Below are 19067 nucleotides of genomic sequence, written 5' to 3' on the forward strand. Positions count from 1 at the left end.
CTATTATGCTTTATGTGCATACTGTGATACAATTCACAGTATGGTGTTCTGGATCAGGATCAAAGGGGATCTCAAAGGTGATATAAAGGCAAATACCCAATTCCTGTTACCTTTATCTAGAAGCCAGTGGAAGTTAGATATCTTAATCCCCTTTGCTCTTTTAAGCACATACTTCAAGTATGAAAATGATCAGTTTGACAGAAAATAAAGCAATAACGCTAACTTTATTTTCAAAAACCGCTCCCTTGTGACTTCATCGTTGTTTCTGCTTTCCAGTCTACGTACAAATACATGTACGTCTGTACATTGTCACAGCTATAATGGGTAAATTAGCATACTTTTGTTAGTTCTCCAGTTTGTAGAATTTGATATATATTGCCATGATCTACGAAAAGGATCTGGCTCCAGTTCCTCATACCACTCAACAACGTATCTGGTTACTTCTGATCTGGAGGACATCCACTCCACAGCCACTTCTTCATTTGCTGTAAAGGTCCTCACTGTTTCAATGATCTGAGAAGCTAAAAATTTAACAGAATATGTTACAAATTTAATCTGAATAAAAACTGCAGTAAGAAAACAATTTAGTGATAGCAAACTGAGATTGTTTCTTTAGAAGAACACGAGGCTTTGACAAGATTAAAAAAAAGTGGAGGTTGTAAAACACTGCTTTATTTTTATGTACGTTCTCATGTATGTAGTTAAACTTGTAATCAAAATGCAAGTAGTGCAGATACAGAAAATTTGACTGAGACTTCAAAAAGAAACAGTCAGCAAACCAAACCAGCAAGTTCAGAGACAATTAAGCAAAAGGGAACTGTCAAGCTGCAGAACAGAGGTAATATAAGGCTGAGTTAAAACTCAACCTTTCAAAAGAGTGGGGAAAAAAAGATTAACGTAAAAAAAAATATGTCACAACACAGAAGGAGATGGGAAGTCTCTTACTGTGGGATACAGAAGTGGATAGAGAGGTAGTCGGTAGCTTTTAGGACAAGATGACATCATGTCTACGTATCCAATTTTCTGATTAGATTGGAATGTGACTGCGCAATCTCAGAGGACCACGTACACTTTTTTTCCATGAAAAAAACTGATGTAGAAGTGATTCAGTGTCAAACACAACCTCCCTTCTGCAGTGTGGGTAGGCAGCAGAATGTTGCAATACAAGGTTAAAGGAGATACCAGAATTCAACTAAGAGCCAAGGAACATAACTAATGTGCTGGAGTAGACCAGCTTCCTGTCCCTGACAATGGATAGAACTGGGTATTCTTTGGGAACGCATATGAGAACAGAAACATGTTTCTCTCAGCTTCCATTAAGGCATCTTAAAGACTTCCATTAAACACGTCTTTTGTTTATATGACATCGTTTAATGCACTGTAATAACATTCTGCGGTAACAAATTTCATGAGGTGGCCGACAGGTAAAACCAAATTAGGTGGGGATATATCTGGGATGTCCAAGATTAAAATAAATTAATAATATAATAGAGCCTCAACAATAATCTTACATAAAGGAAATACCATACCTGATAACAAAATACGGCAACCAGAAAGATAACATTATACCAGCAATCTTAATTTCTCTTCTGTTCTGGGGTATGCTATTCAATTTAGTCTCTGCAACTTTCAACATATTAAATAAAGCAGAAAGACTTGATGTTCCCCCACTGCCAGAAGAGTAATGGACTATACATCTTTGTACAGCCTCTCCTATTTACAGTTCTAGGGGAAAAAAATCCTAGGCACAATTTTGCTTCTGCTACACCTGAACTTGAACAGATGTCAAAAAAATCATTTGGCGTAATGAGAAAAATATATTGCAATATTCAGAAATCTTACTTTTTTCATCAGTAGATGGAATCCTCAAAATAGCTTCAGGAGAATCTCCAGCAGAGTTATAGGCAGTAACAGATATTATATACGCCTCTTCATTTAAAAGTAAAATAATTTTCTCATCAGTAGTGATGTTCATCATTTTAAGAGCAGCACTGTTTTCTGGAAAATACAGTATTCTGTAGCCTAGAATTCTCCCAGGTGATGGAAAGTGATTTAATAGCTATTAAAAAAAAAGTAATTAGTGTTTCACAGTGCTGTTTATATAATCAAAAGTATATACTGTATTCAAACATTTTAGCTACATACAACCAAGATAATGGAGAGAGGAAGGGGGAGGGAGGGAGGGAGGGAGGAAAACATTCGGGTTTTTGATTGTAAACATACTCTAGTTCACAATAAGGTCATCATTTTGCTACTCAACATAGATTTGTCAGAACATCTCACTACTTCATAATAGCAGTTCTGTAAACAATTAGAAAGTATGTTTTATTTCCATCATGTTACTGTTGTTATATCTTGAATACTTTATAATGCTACATTGTGCTCTAAGAATAATTTTATTATAAGAGAGTAAAAACTTCTTAAAAACTTCTAATAAATTAAGAAGTGGTCTAACATAACAATGCCTGAATGCAACATCTACTGCAAGACACCACTGTGATCATCAAATCACAAAAAGTATATATACCTTCCACATAAGATGTACAGATCTATGTCCAGCTGAATGTGAAGATTCAATTACCCTCCATAAATCCACTTTTTCTGAGGGAGCTATTTAAAGACCAAAAAAAAAAAAAAAACAAACTTGAAATGTCTTTAATATTGCAAAATATGGTAAAAATATGGCCAGTATGGTAAAAACAAAAGGCTTCAAAAATACAGCCCAAGATCAACTTATTAAAAATAAGTCTTTCCTTGTATTTGTAATATTATGCCCTTTTCCCCTGATCAGTATAGCTTCCTTTCTAAGCAGCTTGCAGCTTCCTTGTCCTTCTCAAAACTTTCCTGTCCTTTAATTTCCCTTTCTTCAGATTTCAGACACTGCATTATACTCAAAAAATATTTATTCCATCTCTTTCCTGACTGCCATTTTTTAACCACAGACATTTTAGTTAGATTATTAAATTCTTAGGGCAAAGACATTATCTTACATTGATGCACTATGCACATTGACAGCACTGTATAAAATAATTTATCTTAACCTGTTGATTGTAGAATATGTAGTAGATTCTCTAATATCTTGGTTCATTTTGAGGTAAATAGTGCTAGAAAGAGGAGCTGAAAAACAGTTTCAATATATATATATGGTTATGTTTGTGTGTATATGTATAGATGTATGTTTTAAGTAATACTTGATTTATGTAATATTTCCGAATTATCAATGTTCTAGTCATTTACTCTTCAAATTTTTTAGTATTCTAGACATTAAAGAGTTTCCTCTAAAACTGTGTACTTTATATAGTACAGAAATAACAGGAAAAAGATGGTATTTCCTTCTGCTTTATTTTGTTAACTTATAGAGGAGATTTGCTTGTCTTGTTTAACTGGCAATTTAATTTCTCTGCTTATATTTTATTACACATTCTCACCACGCACGCTTTTGCTACAATACTATTTAGCACATGTGTTTATTCTCCATCTGCATTCTCAATTTTTCCTGTCTTCCTTTCTCTCTATTCATTTTTTCCTTTGTATTTAAATTCCCTTTCATATTCTTCTCCATTCATTGCTCTTGCCTTCCTTTCAGTTTTCACCCTCTATATTTAAACTGAGAACAAATGTGCATTTTTAAAAAAAAAACTCTAAATTCAATAGACTGATATTATGCCAAAAATAATGTTTTTTATTATTAAATTCTAACATCCCAAAGTATATCCAAAGAAAAATACACTGTAAATTTTTAGTCTACCTTTCTCTTCCGTGCTTGCCATTCTCTCTCTACTCCAGTCACTCCAAAATTTTGATTCAACACTGATACACTGAATAGCAACTGCATACTCTGTGGAATCCCACAGACCTGTGAGATTAAGTGATGCTATTTTCTCTCCAGAAGTCAGGTTGACAGTTACAGTTTCCTACAAGCAGATATATGAACAAAAATAATTCAGCGTAAAAGGAGGATGCAGTACGTACTTGACTTAATGTATCAAAAAAATATATAAATCAAAGGATATACCTTTCATTGTTTCCCATCTCACTCCTCCAAACCCCAAAACTACTTATTTTGTGTTTTATATTTCATGTATAGCGTCCTTATTCTTCCTGTAAAACTGCCGGCTTTGAGAAACTTGAGCCTGAACTAGGTCGGGGCTGACTAACCTGTGGTTTGAACTGCATGCAGCTCACAAGCAGTTCTAGAGCAGGTGAGCAGGTGCAGAAGGAGCTAGATAACTGCACTGCCAAGGTGTTATTTAGCAAATGGGTATTGCTAAAGGCAGTATCATCATACTGCCCTGGATACAGCTCTATATCACAGCAGTGCCACGCCTTGGGAAGCAGTGATCACCTGTAGCTTGTGAGTCAGTGTGTACTTCTGTGTTTTTGCCTGAGATACAAGGTATTGTAGCTCTTAGCTATGTAACAATGTGGCTGTAGGCATCCCCAAGGTTCATCAACTTTTAATTAAAATGTAAAAATCAAGGGAAATACAGAAAGTTCTGGTACTACGAAAAAAATCCTGGAAGATGTAATCCTTTCAACTGTGAAGGAAGACAAGAGTAGGAGGAAATAACTAATGCAGTACCTTCTTTGAAGAGTAATGACAAAGTAATATCAAATATAGGTCATCCTTACAAAAAAAAATATCACTGTTGGAAAGTCAGAAACTAGAAGGTTGTTCCAAAATAAAAGGTGAAAGAAGACATGAAGTGCAGCAAAGCTGATGCCAATACAAAAAGGCATTTTAAGTGTTCATATACAGAAGGACTGATGGAGTCACTATACTGACATAAGCGTCTTCTCCAAACTGCAAAAATTAACCAGTTGCCCACTACTCTCTTCCCCTTCAAATTACAAAAAACTGAAAAATATAAATGCTAAAATAAAATTTTCAAGCTAGCTAAACTCTCCAATGTCAAAGGTAATTTTCAGAATAAAGGGGATTCTGTTCTTGGGAGCAAAATTCAAGCAGCAATGTCATGCTAGTGCACAAGAACAGAATCACAAACCTGTGATGGAGCACCAGTCTTATCAGGGGAGCCTTCCGCTGAAAAGTGTGCCAGACCAACAATGCAACAAGCAGACAGCCATGCCTTTAAAAAACAGTATGGGAACTGCACTGCCTAATGAAACAACCCTCAACCTCTGAAAATTTTAGTCCATTCTGATCTCAAACTCATTGTCAAAAAAAGAAAAATGCATCTATGAGGATGAATTCTGGGAGCTAAAATACTGGTAGGTAGCCAACCCATAATAAAAGTGGCTTCAAAACCATCATCAATTTCCTGCAGAACTCAACATGCAATCGCAGAGATATGGTCTATCTTTTAGTAACTTGACAAAAGGCTGTAAACAATATTTAATTATAATTAGAAACTAAGTATATGCAAGTGGAAAAATAGGTAATCTGTCTTTCATAGTCCACAACAAACTCTTTAGATTCTTTTGGTAGATAGTCTTAAGGGGTCAGGAAAATAGTCATTTGCTCAAACACATTTGTTTTGCATATCTGCACTCAGAGAGAGAAAAGCAGTTCCTATATCAAGATACTTATTTGAGGCTGTCATCTTTGGCCATTACCATTGGATTGGCAAAGGATAAAACTACAAACAATGCTTGCCCAAGCTCCTACAGAACTAAACTCACTGAAACCATCTTTCCTCATCATTGTTAGCAGTTTTTCTCTTGAAGGTCTGCGGATGAAAGCAGAAACCCTGAGAACGAAGATGGTTGTATAGTTTGATAATGAAAAACTAGATGAGTGATTTCTTATGCAAGCGCTAACAAATAGACACAAAAGCTGTAAAGAGAAGATAAAGCTGTAACTTGGCCAAAAATGTGAACATTTTCAACGTTTCGGAATGATCCCATATGCATGTAAGCATCACAAGGACAAGAGTGTTTTGACTACAAAGACGTTCTCCAAACATCTTGAAGTGATCTTTTAAATAACTGAATCCATTCTCCGATACCCAGGGTGGACTAGAGCCATCCTGCCCATCATCCAGGATATTAAATCCACAATCCAATAACTAATATTTCATATCTGCAGTAAAGAAACTTAGGCATGAGAACATGAGAAGGATGCTAATTAGAAACAGTTTAGGAATCAGGAACTTCTTTAAAGTTCTGAGAACTACTATTAGTTTCCTTGATGAATTTTTCTTCTCTCTCAGAATTAAAAGTTTAATGTGCAAAATACTGAAGTGAAGACAGACATTAGAGCTTAATGAGCTTAGAAAAAGTCAAACCACCTGACTCATTCTTAAATTTGGAAGAGGACACATTAACACTGTAAATGAAATTGCTTCCATAGTGAGAAGCATCAGAATAGACCATTTGGATGAAACTAAAGTAGCAAAAGACTAAACAACATTGTGTTTCTAGTATGCTCTTTAAGTGTCAGAAAGATAGATTCAGGAAGAATAACTTCCCTTGTTTTCTATATTACAAAATTAATACTTTAATTCACTTGAAAATTAGTGGACCATTATTCTATCTTACAATTATTGTGGTTGAGAGTCAATGCTGTTTTCATCACCAGAATGTAACATGGAAATTTAAGTATTTTGACTGATTCTCTGTGTAACAGGTCATCCCTGAACCTTTCACAGAAAGGTTTGTAAGGACGGTATGTACCAAAATAGACATTAACCAAAAGGAAGTGATCAGTTCATCCTAGACAATGAAACAACGATCATAAGATCATGAATACCTAATTACCTTCCACTAAAATAACTAGATTTTATTATTACGGAATCACAGAATCGTTTAGGTTGGAAGGGACCTCTGGAGATCATCCAGTCCAACCTCCCTGCTCAAGCAGGGTCACCTAGAGCATATTGCCCAGGATCACATCCAGACGGGTTTTGAATATCTCCAGGGAGGGAGACTCCACTACCTCTCTGGGCAACCTGGTCCAGTGCTCTGTCACCCTCACAGTGAAGAAGTTTTTCCTCAGGTTCAGACGGAACTTCCTGTGGTTCAGTTTTTGCCCGTTGCCTCTTGTCCTGTTGCTGGGCACCACGGAGAAGAGGCTGGCCTCATCCCCGCGACACCTTCCCTTCAGATACTTGTACATGTTGATGAGATCGCCTCTCAGCCTCCTCTTCTCCAGACTGAACAGGCCCAGCTGTCTTGCCTTTCCTCATGAGACAGTTGCTCCAGTCCCCTCATCATCTTTGTAGCCCTCCGCTGGACTCTCTCCAGTAGGGCCATGTCTCTCTTGCACTGGGGAGCCCAGCACTGGACACAGTCCTCCAGGTGAGGCCTCCCAGGGCTGAGTAGAGGGGGAAGGATCACCCCCCTCGACCTGCTAGCAACACTCTGCCTCGTGCACCCCAGGAGACCATTGGCCTTCTTGGCCACGAGGGCACACTGCTGGCTCACGCTTGACTTGTCCACCAGGACTCCCAGGTCCTTCTCGGCAGAGCTGCTTTCCAGCAGGTCAACCCCCAGCCTGGACCGCTGCTTGGGGTTATTCCTCCCTAGGTGCAGGACCCTGCACTTGCCTTTGTTGAACTTCAGGAGGTTCCTCTCCGCCCAACTCTCCAGCCTGTCCGGGTCCCTCTGAATGGCAGCACAGTCTTCTGGGGTGTCAGCCACTCCCCCCAGTTTAGTATCATCAGCAAACTTGCTGAGGGGGCACTCTGTGCCTTCCTCCAGGTCATCGATGAACACATTGAACAAGACTGGACCCAGGACTGACCCCTGGGGGACACCGCTAGCTACAGGCCTCCAACTAGACTCTGCACCACTGACCACAACCCTCTGAGCTCGGCCATCCAGCCAGTTCTCAATCCACCTCTCTCTCCACTCATCCAACCCACGCTTCCTGAGTTTACCTATGAGGATGTGATGGGAGACAGTGTCCAAAGCCTTGCTGAAGTCCAGGCAGACAACATCCACTGCACTGCCCCCATCTACTCAGCCAGTCGTTCCATCAGAGAAGGCTATCAGATTGGTCAAGCACGATTTCCCTTTGGTGAATCCATGCTGACTACTCCTGATCACCTTCTCGTCCTCCACACGCTTAGTGGAGGGATGGAGGTGAGGCTGACAGGCCTGTAGTTCCCTGGCTCCTCCTTCTTGCCCTTTTGGAAGACTGGAGTGACACTGGCTTTCTTCCAGTCCTCAGGCACTCTCTATTAGTTCTAATTACTTCTTTCCTTTTTCTCATTATCATTTTATAACATTAATAAAGTTAGTCACAAACAAGCTAAAATTAGGAAGAAAACTGCACAGCTTACCGAAAAGTTTGAATACAAGTTTCTGTATCGAACTCGGCAGTTTAAGTCTTGCGAAGGTATAATCTTCTCAGGTTTTTTCCAGGTTACTGTAAGCAACTGCTTTATGCCAGCAATTTTTTGTACTGAAAGTATTTCAGGAGGTTCAAATTTCTCTAGAATGGAGAAATAAGAGCATTAACAGGAAAAAAAAAAAAAAGCTTTATATAAAAGCTTAGAATTGCTTGGGCTATATGGATTCCAAGAAGTTAAACTACTATCCATATAATGTATTTTCTATTAGAGTATACACATAATGATGCATTTTATAGACATTAAATCTACATATGGGAAGTTATTTATAAGAGACATTGCACACAACTAAGTTAATACTAACAAACTCACTCTCAAATAGATGTGCAGATTTTCTTTCATCCATATCAGTCTTGAAGAATACTACCAAAGTCTGGAGCTGGGATACTTAACATGCTTGAATGCAAGGAGTAAAGGAGCTTAAGGTTTGCGAACTGTTAGAGTGTTGCAGCAAAAGAACTCAACTGAAGGGGTTGTCTTTGCTTCTCGTTTGCATTGAGCATCAGATAATTGACTCCCCTTTAAACTTCTTTACTATAATCAAAATTTTACCTTGCATGATTATGTAGCAGTGCAGTGACATGAATACCCTGTAAAATACGGAGTAGCTGAATCTAACATATAGGGTCCAAGTAGAAGTACAATACTACTGTAATACAGGTGCATATGTTCCACACAGTATGGTTCAAGGAAAGTTTTCTAGCTTGGACTCCTCCTAGTTTCAGCCTTAGCATCAACATCTCACGTGAGCCAGCAAACCGAATAAAACTCCACAACCTGTCACGTGCATTGGAAAAAAAAGTACTACAGAAATGTGCATTATGTAGGGAAGAATAACCATGCTGGCCTTATCCTACTCAGATCATAATCTTGGTAAACTACACCAAAATCAACAGAGGAAAATGCAACACAGCACAGAGGGAGAAGAGACAGATACATTATTGTCACTCCCAGGAATTGCAGGACAGGAGATTTATTTTACATTCCTAACCAGGAAGGAGAACAGCGGAGTAAGTGACGGAAAGACTGGTGAAGTTACGATAGCATCTGTTCATTTACAGCCAGATTCTGCACTGATGTGCAGCATCACTCAAAAAACCACAAGTACAGTCCAAGTACCACTTAGTCTGACAGAGTTTTAGCACATAGTCTTTACTAGTTAATAATAAAAACTCAGTAATTTACAAAAGCTACTTCAGACGTTAGCTAAACTATTGCTGTAGCTGGATGCTCCATATTATGGATACGACACTATCATTTTTAATCACCTATCTGTAAGACCTTAGAAAGAACAGTTTTTCTGAAAATTGATGCCTGTTCCAATCAGTTCAAAGAACTGCATAGGAAGATGCAATCAGTCACAATGTAATAAGAGACTTCCTTCACTTAGATGTATACAAGTATAACTTTACCTAAACTGGAAGCATCCAAATGTTGATGAAGTAAGAATTGAGAAGGATGAAACAGTTTGTTAAATTCTAAATAAGTTCAACCTCAGGGACTTAGTAATTTTAATTAACAATTAGAATTAGATGGCATTTCAAAGCTAAACTCAATTTCAAAACAAACAAAAAAAAAATCAAACCCAAATAATAGTTTCAAAACTATTATATCAAAAAGATTATTTTTCGTAATTTCTCCTAAATATAAACTTTGATCACACAATTTGTTTCAGCATCCTCAAAGCTGTACAACTGCTGTACTTAGGGGGGTGGGGGAGGGAAGTAGGTGGGGACTAGGGAGGGTACAGTCAGGTCAACATGTAGCATGTTTTTATCCCCAGTTAACTTTTTTTTAATTACCTATTTTTTCCATAGCTATAGGAACACAGTCTGATGAGGCTTCACCCAAAACATTTTCAGCTTTCACCTGAAAACAAAAAGAACTGCTATATGGAGTATTTGGGTAATAAAATGAACATGACTCAGTTTTGCTTTGGCAGCTGGAACCAACTGTATTTAGAATAGTCACACCTCGTTTTCTCATCCTACAAAAAATAAAGGAAAAAATAAAGGGAAGAGTTAGAAATCATTGGATTTTCTTAGATTAAATTGATCTGATTGTTAAGTTAGGGTTTAATTAGTACTTATATGTTTTGGGGGGGTTGCAAGACATTTTTACCATGATATTTTTGTGCAAACAAATACCATTCTTAAAATGCACTGCTCCTGCAAACCCACTCTGTAGTATCTTAAACCAGTAAATAATATATATAAATATCCTGCACAGACTCAATTAGTCCTAACTGCAAACAGTAAGGCAACTTCCAAGAAGCACGAATGAGTATAATGCCTTAATAGGGGATCTATGGCTTATTTTTTAAGATTAAAATCTCAAACGGAGCAGTAAATCAGATAATTGCATGCAAGACTTCCTTTATATATACATATATATACATATGTATGTGTGTGTGTGTGTACACACACATATACATACACACACATATGCGTGCATATGCATGCATGCATGTAAAGACATACAGGAAAAGAAACATAACTGGTTTTATGAACACAGAAACACATCCCACACGGTAGAGCTAGATGATAACAAACTTTCATGCATCTTAAATATGGAAAAAAAGAAAAACCAAATTATACCAGTGCCAAACTATTGCAAGATAACAGAAATCTGTCAGATTTTCTGAAAGAACACACAGATAGTACATTTTCTTTTCAGCATATACTTTTGTAAGTAGAGCGGGATGCAAGAGTAACAAATTGTTTCCCTTTACTTAACCTTAAAGAAATTCAAGCAAATACTCATATGTGGGATCAGTATTAAATATTACATATTATGCAGTAAAAATACAGAACATTCATGTGACTAAGAACAGTTTACAGATGGTATTTCATGAACTTTTTAAAAATAGCATAAGCTTGCACTGCTGAGAAAGGACGCAGTCCTGCCTTTCCTAACATGCGCGGTTGTTTCCATCCATAGCAGTCTGCTCCCCTGCACTAATACTTTTATAGTCATGTGTAAACTAGACAGGGGAGTTGATCTGGATTAAAATTAAGTTAGATTTTTACCTGAAACAGTTCTGCAATCCAACTTACTGTGTGGTTACCAAAGAATTTGTGCTAGCACAGGAATGAGCAAAATAGATACCTATTTTCAGTAGCTGACATAATAGTTTCACAGACTCAACTTTAAGTTATAAAGCTTAAAAACACTAGAAGAAATAAGAGAGTTCCAACTCAGGAAGATCTAAATACCAGCTCTGTCATGCCTAAATTGGAGACAAAAACCAGAGACTTTTTCCTGTCCTATCATTTAAACAAAAAATATTAAATATGCTAACATAACTTGCAGTAAGTCTGTAATCCTTCCTGTTTAAGGATGTTTTAGACAGTTGAGAAAACCATTCATATGAACACATTAGCTAGAGCCTTGATTAGGCAGCATTGCTTGTGGTGCTCTCTTCCTATTATGAAAAGTGGATTGACAAGTTGATTTGGGACAAAAAAAAAGTGAAAAAAGCACTACTACCTTCAAAATTGTATCTGAGATCTGTCTTGAAACAACATTGATTTCATCATTTTCACAGTAACTTACAGAAAGAGTCTTACTACTCAGAATTTAACTGAAATAGAAAAAAATCTCAAAAATACTAAAAAGCGTGAGACGACTACCTGTCATGTGTAAATACAAGCCCACAGCTGTGAGCAATCCAAAACCAACAACAAGCACTTGATTCTTTCACTGAAGCATTATGATCCCAAAGAACCCTACGTTAAACCCTACTAGCATTAACTGGCTTACACAGTTTTGCCTTTTGGGGGGCTAAAAAAGAAGTTGCCTTAAAATAGTAAATTTATTACAGAAGAAAATTTGATCATATTTTGCATGCTAAGGGCAACCTTCTGTGACCCATGTTTATTGGCTAGCTAGCCTCTGGCAAGAAGCAGTTAAATACCAAACATATTTTGTTGCATGCACACGCAAATTATATAATTTTTAAACATTTATACAAACAATACAGATGAAGGCTTTGGTTTGCAATGGTTCTGTTTCAGAGTACAATATATAATGCATGATATGCTTCCAATAAGTAAAGGAACTTGAAATTTGCACCTTAAATTAAAAGATGTATACATTCTATCCCTATGTGCAACACATTAGTACCTCCAATCATATTTGGTATGATCAGGCAGGATAAAAGAGCCTTTGCTTTAAATAATTATCAGTTTAAAATCATTAGAGAAAGAAGTGAGCTTTTTAAAATTCCCATACTAGAAGGGGACAACTAGTACCAAAAGAAGTTTCTAGGTAACACTCCAACAAAGCACCTTCATTCTGACTTGGTAGCAGAATAACCTAAAAGATGATATCTGCACCTAGGTTCACTGAGCTTTTGATTTAGTTAGTAATGTTAATTTAACAGTATAAAGAAATGTTACTTTTGATGTAAATATTTGTCTACTAAACATTGGCTTGAAAATGCTCACTTCTTTCGTACAGAGTACTAAAAAGGTATCGGATTGTAATCTCTTCCAATCATTACCAACTCAAAATTGAGTCTACTGACTTAGGACTGCTATTGACTCTAAACTCTGTGGTGCTTCCAGGTTTTGTTCACGCAGAAGCTGGAACATGAGGGAAGGGAGCCAGCAGTCTCACCCCGATACCCTAGTTCCCAATATATTCTACACTTACATTTTTCTATAAAGAGTATAGCTTGTTGTAAGATTCGTTTGTCTTCCTGAAGTCCAACTACAAGCAAGTTCAGCATCAAAGTAATAAACGCAGGAAATATTTCCTGGTGCGTCCGGTGGAACTACATTGAAAAAAAAAAAAAAAGAATTAATTCTGGTAAAAATAAACAACTTTATTAAAGACCATTTGTGCCAGTCAAAAGGCAGATTGTAGCAAACGTCAGTAAACGGCTTGCATAGAACTTTTTTATTATTTCATTTCTTACTGCCCTCAAAACTCTTCCCAAAACCAAAACCACTGTTTCTTTCCTGTGGAGAGAGAAAGATTTGCTCCAATTACTCCTCAGAAATATTTAGTTAAGTAGACTTGAAGGTACTTTTACATTATCCCAATAATAACTTCATATCAAGCCAATAAATGCACTGTTCTGAACCTCTAACTACATCTACTGCAGAGTGACTGTAGCTAAAGGCCAGTCCAGCCAGTAAGAAAAACAAAAATGCTACAGAAGTCCAGGAAGAGAGGGCCGTCTCTGAAATATCAGACTCTTTTTGGTTCCTTCCCAGAATGTCTAATCACATATTTGGTAACACTGCTAATCTGAGGAGCCTGCATTGTCTTATAGGGCAGAAGACTACTCCCTGGGAAACATATCGGTATGACCCTGAAGAGAGCACTAATTCTGGATTCGCTTTATCTTATGACCAAGATGGTAGAAAGGGAATCCTCTGCAGTCTCTATAGTCTAAAATCATCTATGAAAATACAATACGCTCAAATATATCTTTTATCAGCCAGACTTCTTCACTGAGAAGAAATTGCGATTGAAAGGAAGAAAACTGCTCTCAGTTAAATAATTTAGTTGAAGAAGTCTTCTCTCCAAAAAATATTTTTTCTGTTCCACCCAATATAATACCTCAAAAGACCTTCCTTTTATTGACAAGTTTATGGCACACTGAACACTGGGCACAGGCAATAATTTCTGCTGTTCTTTATTTTAGAGATGTAGTTCTCTGCATTTATTGCTCTTTTACTGGAGCAGAGACCCCAGGCATATATTAATATAATCTGGACTTAATCTGTCCAAAGAATTAGAGCAGTTTTATGTATATATTTACTTTTTCACCTTTTTCAGGTGAGACTAGAGTTATAATTTCTATGAAAGAGAAGATCAGTGAGGAAATCCTCCCCAGAGGAAGCTAAAAGTTTGCTAGGCTAGACAAGAGACTTAATCAAAGGGACAGATCCAATACTCACTGAACTCAACAAAAAGCACCCGCTGACTTCAGCTGACCAAAAGTCAGGGTCAGAGAGGTTATAGACTAGCACCAGTAAAGAGACAACAGCAATTTCATGCTTTAGTTCAGATAAAAAAAGAAGATACCTGAATACCGGTGTCTTAAAACTGCCAAAAGTTTAAAAAAAAAAAATTACTTTTAAAAATAAAATTTTTACAACAAGCTACTCAAAAATGTTTAATTTCATTGTCCTATATTTCTACTTACAGCCAGATTTAACTTCAGTGTGAACCAAAAGTTGTTCTTTGCCTAGATACTTAATGAAACATTTCACATGTGCTTTGCTGTAAGTGAAATTATGGATGGTTACACTAGATACAGTCTCGTTGACAATGTTATAGTTTTCCTGAGTGATCAGTTCATGATTCAATTTCCAGATGATGTGGCTTGCATTTCTGTGAGGCATGTAGTGTTTTCCAAGAACACAAAATAGTTTCAGGGTGGATCCTCTTTCAATTTCAGGAGATGAAGGAAAAATTTCAACATCTCTGACAGAGTTTTCATCTAAAAACAAAATCAAAGATATCATATAACCCGCTTTCTTTTAAAATACCTGTGGAAAAATGATAACTAACTTTGTTATCAACAGGTATGTCTATAGATCATTTAAGCAATGAAAGATCTGATGTCCTGAAAGAGGCGGCTTCAGGAGGTTTGCTTCCAGTGTGTTAGGCCCAGCCCAATGACAGCACCGCCTACACTAGGAAAACGTTGACAGCGGTCATCCAGAATGGGCCAGTCTCCCAGCTAAAATGGGGACTTCCAAAGGTATTTGTAAGGCATTTGCTCTCAAGCGAAAATATACAGGCGTGACAGCTTGAGTGCTGGCACTGGGAGACAGACCTCTTTAAATAATATTTATATAACCCATTTGCCCTTCTAAACCTATTTCATGCACAATGGGAAGTTTTTTAAATGTAGTGCAAGTAAAAAGCTCAGTCACTGGAATCTGACATTACTGCTTGTAAACTCAGTTTATAGTAATTATCATACTAATATACATTTTGTATAAGAATGATGTTCCTACAGCTTCCCAGAAACAATGGAAAAAATTTAACAATTTTTTTTAATAGCTGAAAATGAAGAAAGGACAATCTGTTATCTTTCTTTTTGTCTTTTCATATATAAGAATAGTTTTTTAAAAAACATTTAAAGAGTGTATATATGACTTAGATGGTATCATCACTAGGAGAATACCAGAAAACACAACAAATTGCTAAGGTTTAAAATTTATAATTAAGTTCCAATATATTCTGACATATTATTAATATTTTTACCTTCATAGTATTTATATTCTCTAATATAGTACAGGAATTGAATACAAAATTCGTATGAAACATACATAAAAGGAAAATATAAAAGCAGGCTGAAAGAATGAATTCAGCAGAGTTGTTGAGCAGTGCAAGAATCACTCATTGGCATCCTGCAAGGAACCGATGTTTTTATGTTTTTCACTGATACTTATTTCTTAGTGCCAAACTACATTAATAACTGTTACATGAAAGCAGAAAACAATTTTTATGGTTCCCTTTCATTCCTACATTCCTGCAAAGAAATTCTTTCTTGTTTTCTGATAATTCTCTCTTTTGGTGCACGTTAACTGCTAGGTGAATTGAATTATGTTTATTTCCTTTTGTATCCAAGTCGTACTACTAGTTGTTCTAAATACCACTACAGAAATGCCTGTATATCAACTTTAAGCATTCAACTGCACTGCTCTACCATGTACCATTCCAGTTTCTCTGTACGTATGCACCTCTCCCCTATAATCCCAAAACAACTTTAAAACATGAGTGCCATTATATAGCACATTACTATTTCATTTTAAGTTTGAAAGAAAATAAATTGTATGTGAAGTGTCAGTCATTGTCACAAAGCCATTATTCCAAAGAGCATTATTCCATACTGTGATATCCTATTCCAACTAACCTATACTATTGAATTTAACCAGTTTAAACTGACGCTGTTGTCAGAAGTAGCATTTTTAATCCCTGATCATCCCTTCACTCCAGTGCTATTCCCTTCCTGTGCCAAATCAATTATCTGTGTAGTGCACCACAAAGAAACCAGTACTGATGAAAATTAAAAACCTGGCAGAAATTTAGTTGTCATTCAAATCAGTTTCCTAACCGCTTCACAACTGGCCACACTAGCGGTTGTTCCTATGGAAGCAGAAAGAGCTCCAGAACTACAGGGAGAGCAGAACTATTTTTTTTCCCCTCCCAACTTCAGCAGCTGTGGGGGGAGAGGGCTTAAACTGACTGTTGAACTATGACATTAAAAACTGATCTTCAGATATTGCTGACTTAAAGTTAGGAATAATGTGAAAAAATTGATAGTCGTTCCATTAATCTCTGAATAAATAATATTTGACAATAATATTTGTCTTAAACCAGTATCACGACTTTAAACATTAACTGCTCTTTAAATGTTCATATGTTACATAAATATTAATTTGTTCTGTCAGCAGATCTCCAAATTTACCAGTCTCAACAGCCCAAGAGGAATTAAACTATGATACGATTTTCAGATGCAGATGCCCCTCCTACATCCTGTGCAACAGGGAAATAATTGCACAGGTAAACTTTAAGATACACAGAAGAAAACAAACCCAGACTATAATGATCACAGTTAGCATTCCACAAAAAGAGATCAAGAACGCCAAATTAATTTGTTGCTCTATACTGTACACTACTTAGCCAATCACTAACTTCTATTAAACAGATTTTTTCCATTGTCATAACTCTTGGAAACGTCATTTAGAAAAGGTCATCTTTTAGAAAACTTTCTTAACAACACACGCAAATAATCAAGCAGCTTTCCATCCTACCTGCTGCAGAGCTCCTGCAGAGCAGAACAAGCATCCAAATCAAATGGTAGAACATTTCCTTTTCAGTAACTAGATGCAGGAAATGCTATCATAAAATAAAAATAAAATTAATATACTTCAAGCAAAGGTGCCGCTGAAACTTTAACACTTTGTATACATTTATGTAATAAGAGTTAGCAATCAAATTCAACGTACCTCACTTGGGTCTAAATTAAAAACAAGCAGAAACAACTACAGCTTTTGCGTAAGTTAGCAAACAGAAGAGACCTACTGCATGATTTGATCTAATTTAGTACAATAGAGGAGAGGATTGCATGGGATCTAGGGAAGAGACCTCCCATAACCTCTCCTCCTGGCAATGAGCTCTTAATTTGGTTCAGTTAATGCTCTGCTGCATCTCCTTGCACCTCCTCCAATGCTGATTAGTAGCTGGTTATTTGACATGCAAATTGCCAGTTACAAATCAGAGATAGGGTAACAACTCAGCAAGTTACAATGCTCATGTCTTATGTGGTTGTCACTGTGCTGATACACGCTTAAGTCTTTGCCTGTTTACTTGTTTAAGACACTGAACGTGTAAGTGTTGAAAGAATATTCCTGACTAAAAAGTCAATCATAAACTCAGAAGTGCTTCACTTAACTCTAAATTCAGATCCCCTAGTAAACAAACAGCACAAACAGCATGCCTTCTTACAAGAGCTGTTTAGAAAGATGCTTGATTCATCAAAACCACATTACTTGCAGGAACGAACAATTTCAATCAATGAAGGTCTCAAAAAAAGATATCAAAGTTGCTGAAACAAGGCTTTCTCAATACCAAAAACTGGTTTTCCATTTACTTTGAAATTCAGGCCACTTAGAATAATTACAGCTTAAAAACATTAAGAAGTTAGAGGAAAAACTGACGAAAACTAACCTTTCTATTTAGGACTCTTTCTAAAAATCACCTTTCCTCCCCCAGTTTCAGGGTAAGAAAATTGTTTCCATTCAGATTTAGTTCTAAGACTGTTTTTAATTACATAAACACCTATTTCTGCATGCAATCTAGCAGTTACGCCTATGAATAAAGAACACGGTACATCTATAAATGGAAGAAATCATATGTCTTTAGCTCATGCAAAGCGTAAGCCCAGTAATGGTCAAGGATTTTTAAAATCTTTGATGGAAATGCCAAACCTGATGGGGTATGCCTTCCTATTAAGCAAAAAGGAAGTATAAAAAGCTGTTGTTGACTTTCAGTCTTTAGTAACAACTACTGCTGTTCCACTGTGCCAAGCTACTATCTGGAGGGACAGATACCAGAACAGCCAACAGCTGAACACCAGGAGTCCGAGCCTGTACTTAGTCCCCCAGGCCATCTGAGTGTGATGTAATGCACAGACTAATTTAGAAAAGCCGTAAGTATAAATGTTCAAAACTCCAAAGCACAAATCCATTAGTATTTACATAGAGCTTAGTGGGAAAGAGGACACTTCAGGCAAATGATGCAAATAGGAACAGCTGGCTCCTTCCTAGACAACGGGGTGCGGGAGCCTCAGCTTCCAGGACTAATGCCATCAAGAGCAAATAAACCAGTGAGCATCAGAAGAGGAAAAGGGAGGTTTCCTACTTAAATCAAAGAGAACAATATGGTAATATACGGGAGGAAGCAGTAGATGTGAGAGATGGTGTCTTTTGCCAACTCTCCAAACCCTTACGGATGAAGCCTTGACGTGCTCACGCATGGAAAAGTGACAGACACTGTAGTAAATGATGCTGAGCATACTGCTTTTATAATCCAGTCTCTAACTGATACAAAAATAGTTTGCTGAACCTCAAGCCAGGATGAATAAGATTTAAAATCTGAACATTTAAAAATAGGGACTTCATTTAAATAGGACTTGCACACGTTATGTTAAAAAAAAATCCAAATTTGAAATGATAAGCTACATTAAAACTTAATGCTATCATAATCTACTAAAATCATTTA

General features: G+C 36.8%; 1 protein-coding gene across 18 annotated transcripts in view; it reads right to left on the reverse strand.

The window, feature by feature from the left end:
- Window positions 1-19067, reverse strand: part of LOC104146854 (interleukin-31 receptor subunit alpha) — a 48417-nt gene that overhangs the window by 19172 nt on the left and 10178 nt on the right. For 15 of the 18 annotated variants that reach the window (XM_009679100.2, XM_009679101.2, XM_068927425.1 and 12 more), the window contains 9 exons: window positions 17099-17183; window positions 14476-14772; window positions 12972-13092; window positions 10118-10302; window positions 8247-8398; window positions 3749-3914; window positions 2528-2610; window positions 1843-2059; window positions 339-521 (listed from right to left, as the gene is read on the reverse strand). In XM_009679100.2, the coding sequence (XP_009677395.2) occupies window positions 339-521; window positions 1843-2059; window positions 2528-2610; window positions 3749-3914; window positions 8247-8398; window positions 10118-10302; window positions 12972-13092; window positions 14476-14772; window positions 17099-17153 (1459 nt within the window). In that variant the 5' untranslated portion in view covers window positions 17154-17183. The remainder of the gene's footprint in view (window positions 1-338; window positions 522-1842; window positions 2060-2527; window positions 2611-3748; window positions 3915-8246; window positions 8399-10117; window positions 10303-12971; window positions 13093-14475; window positions 14773-17098; window positions 17184-19067) is intronic. The other 3 variants (XM_068927433.1, XM_068927434.1, XM_068927432.1) reach the window with 3 other exon arrangements.

This window comes from Struthio camelus, chromosome Z, assembly GCF_040807025.1.
Source record: "Struthio camelus isolate bStrCam1 chromosome Z, bStrCam1.hap1, whole genome shotgun sequence".
Classification (NCBI taxonomy): domain Eukaryota; kingdom Metazoa; phylum Chordata; class Aves; order Struthioniformes; family Struthionidae; genus Struthio; species Struthio camelus.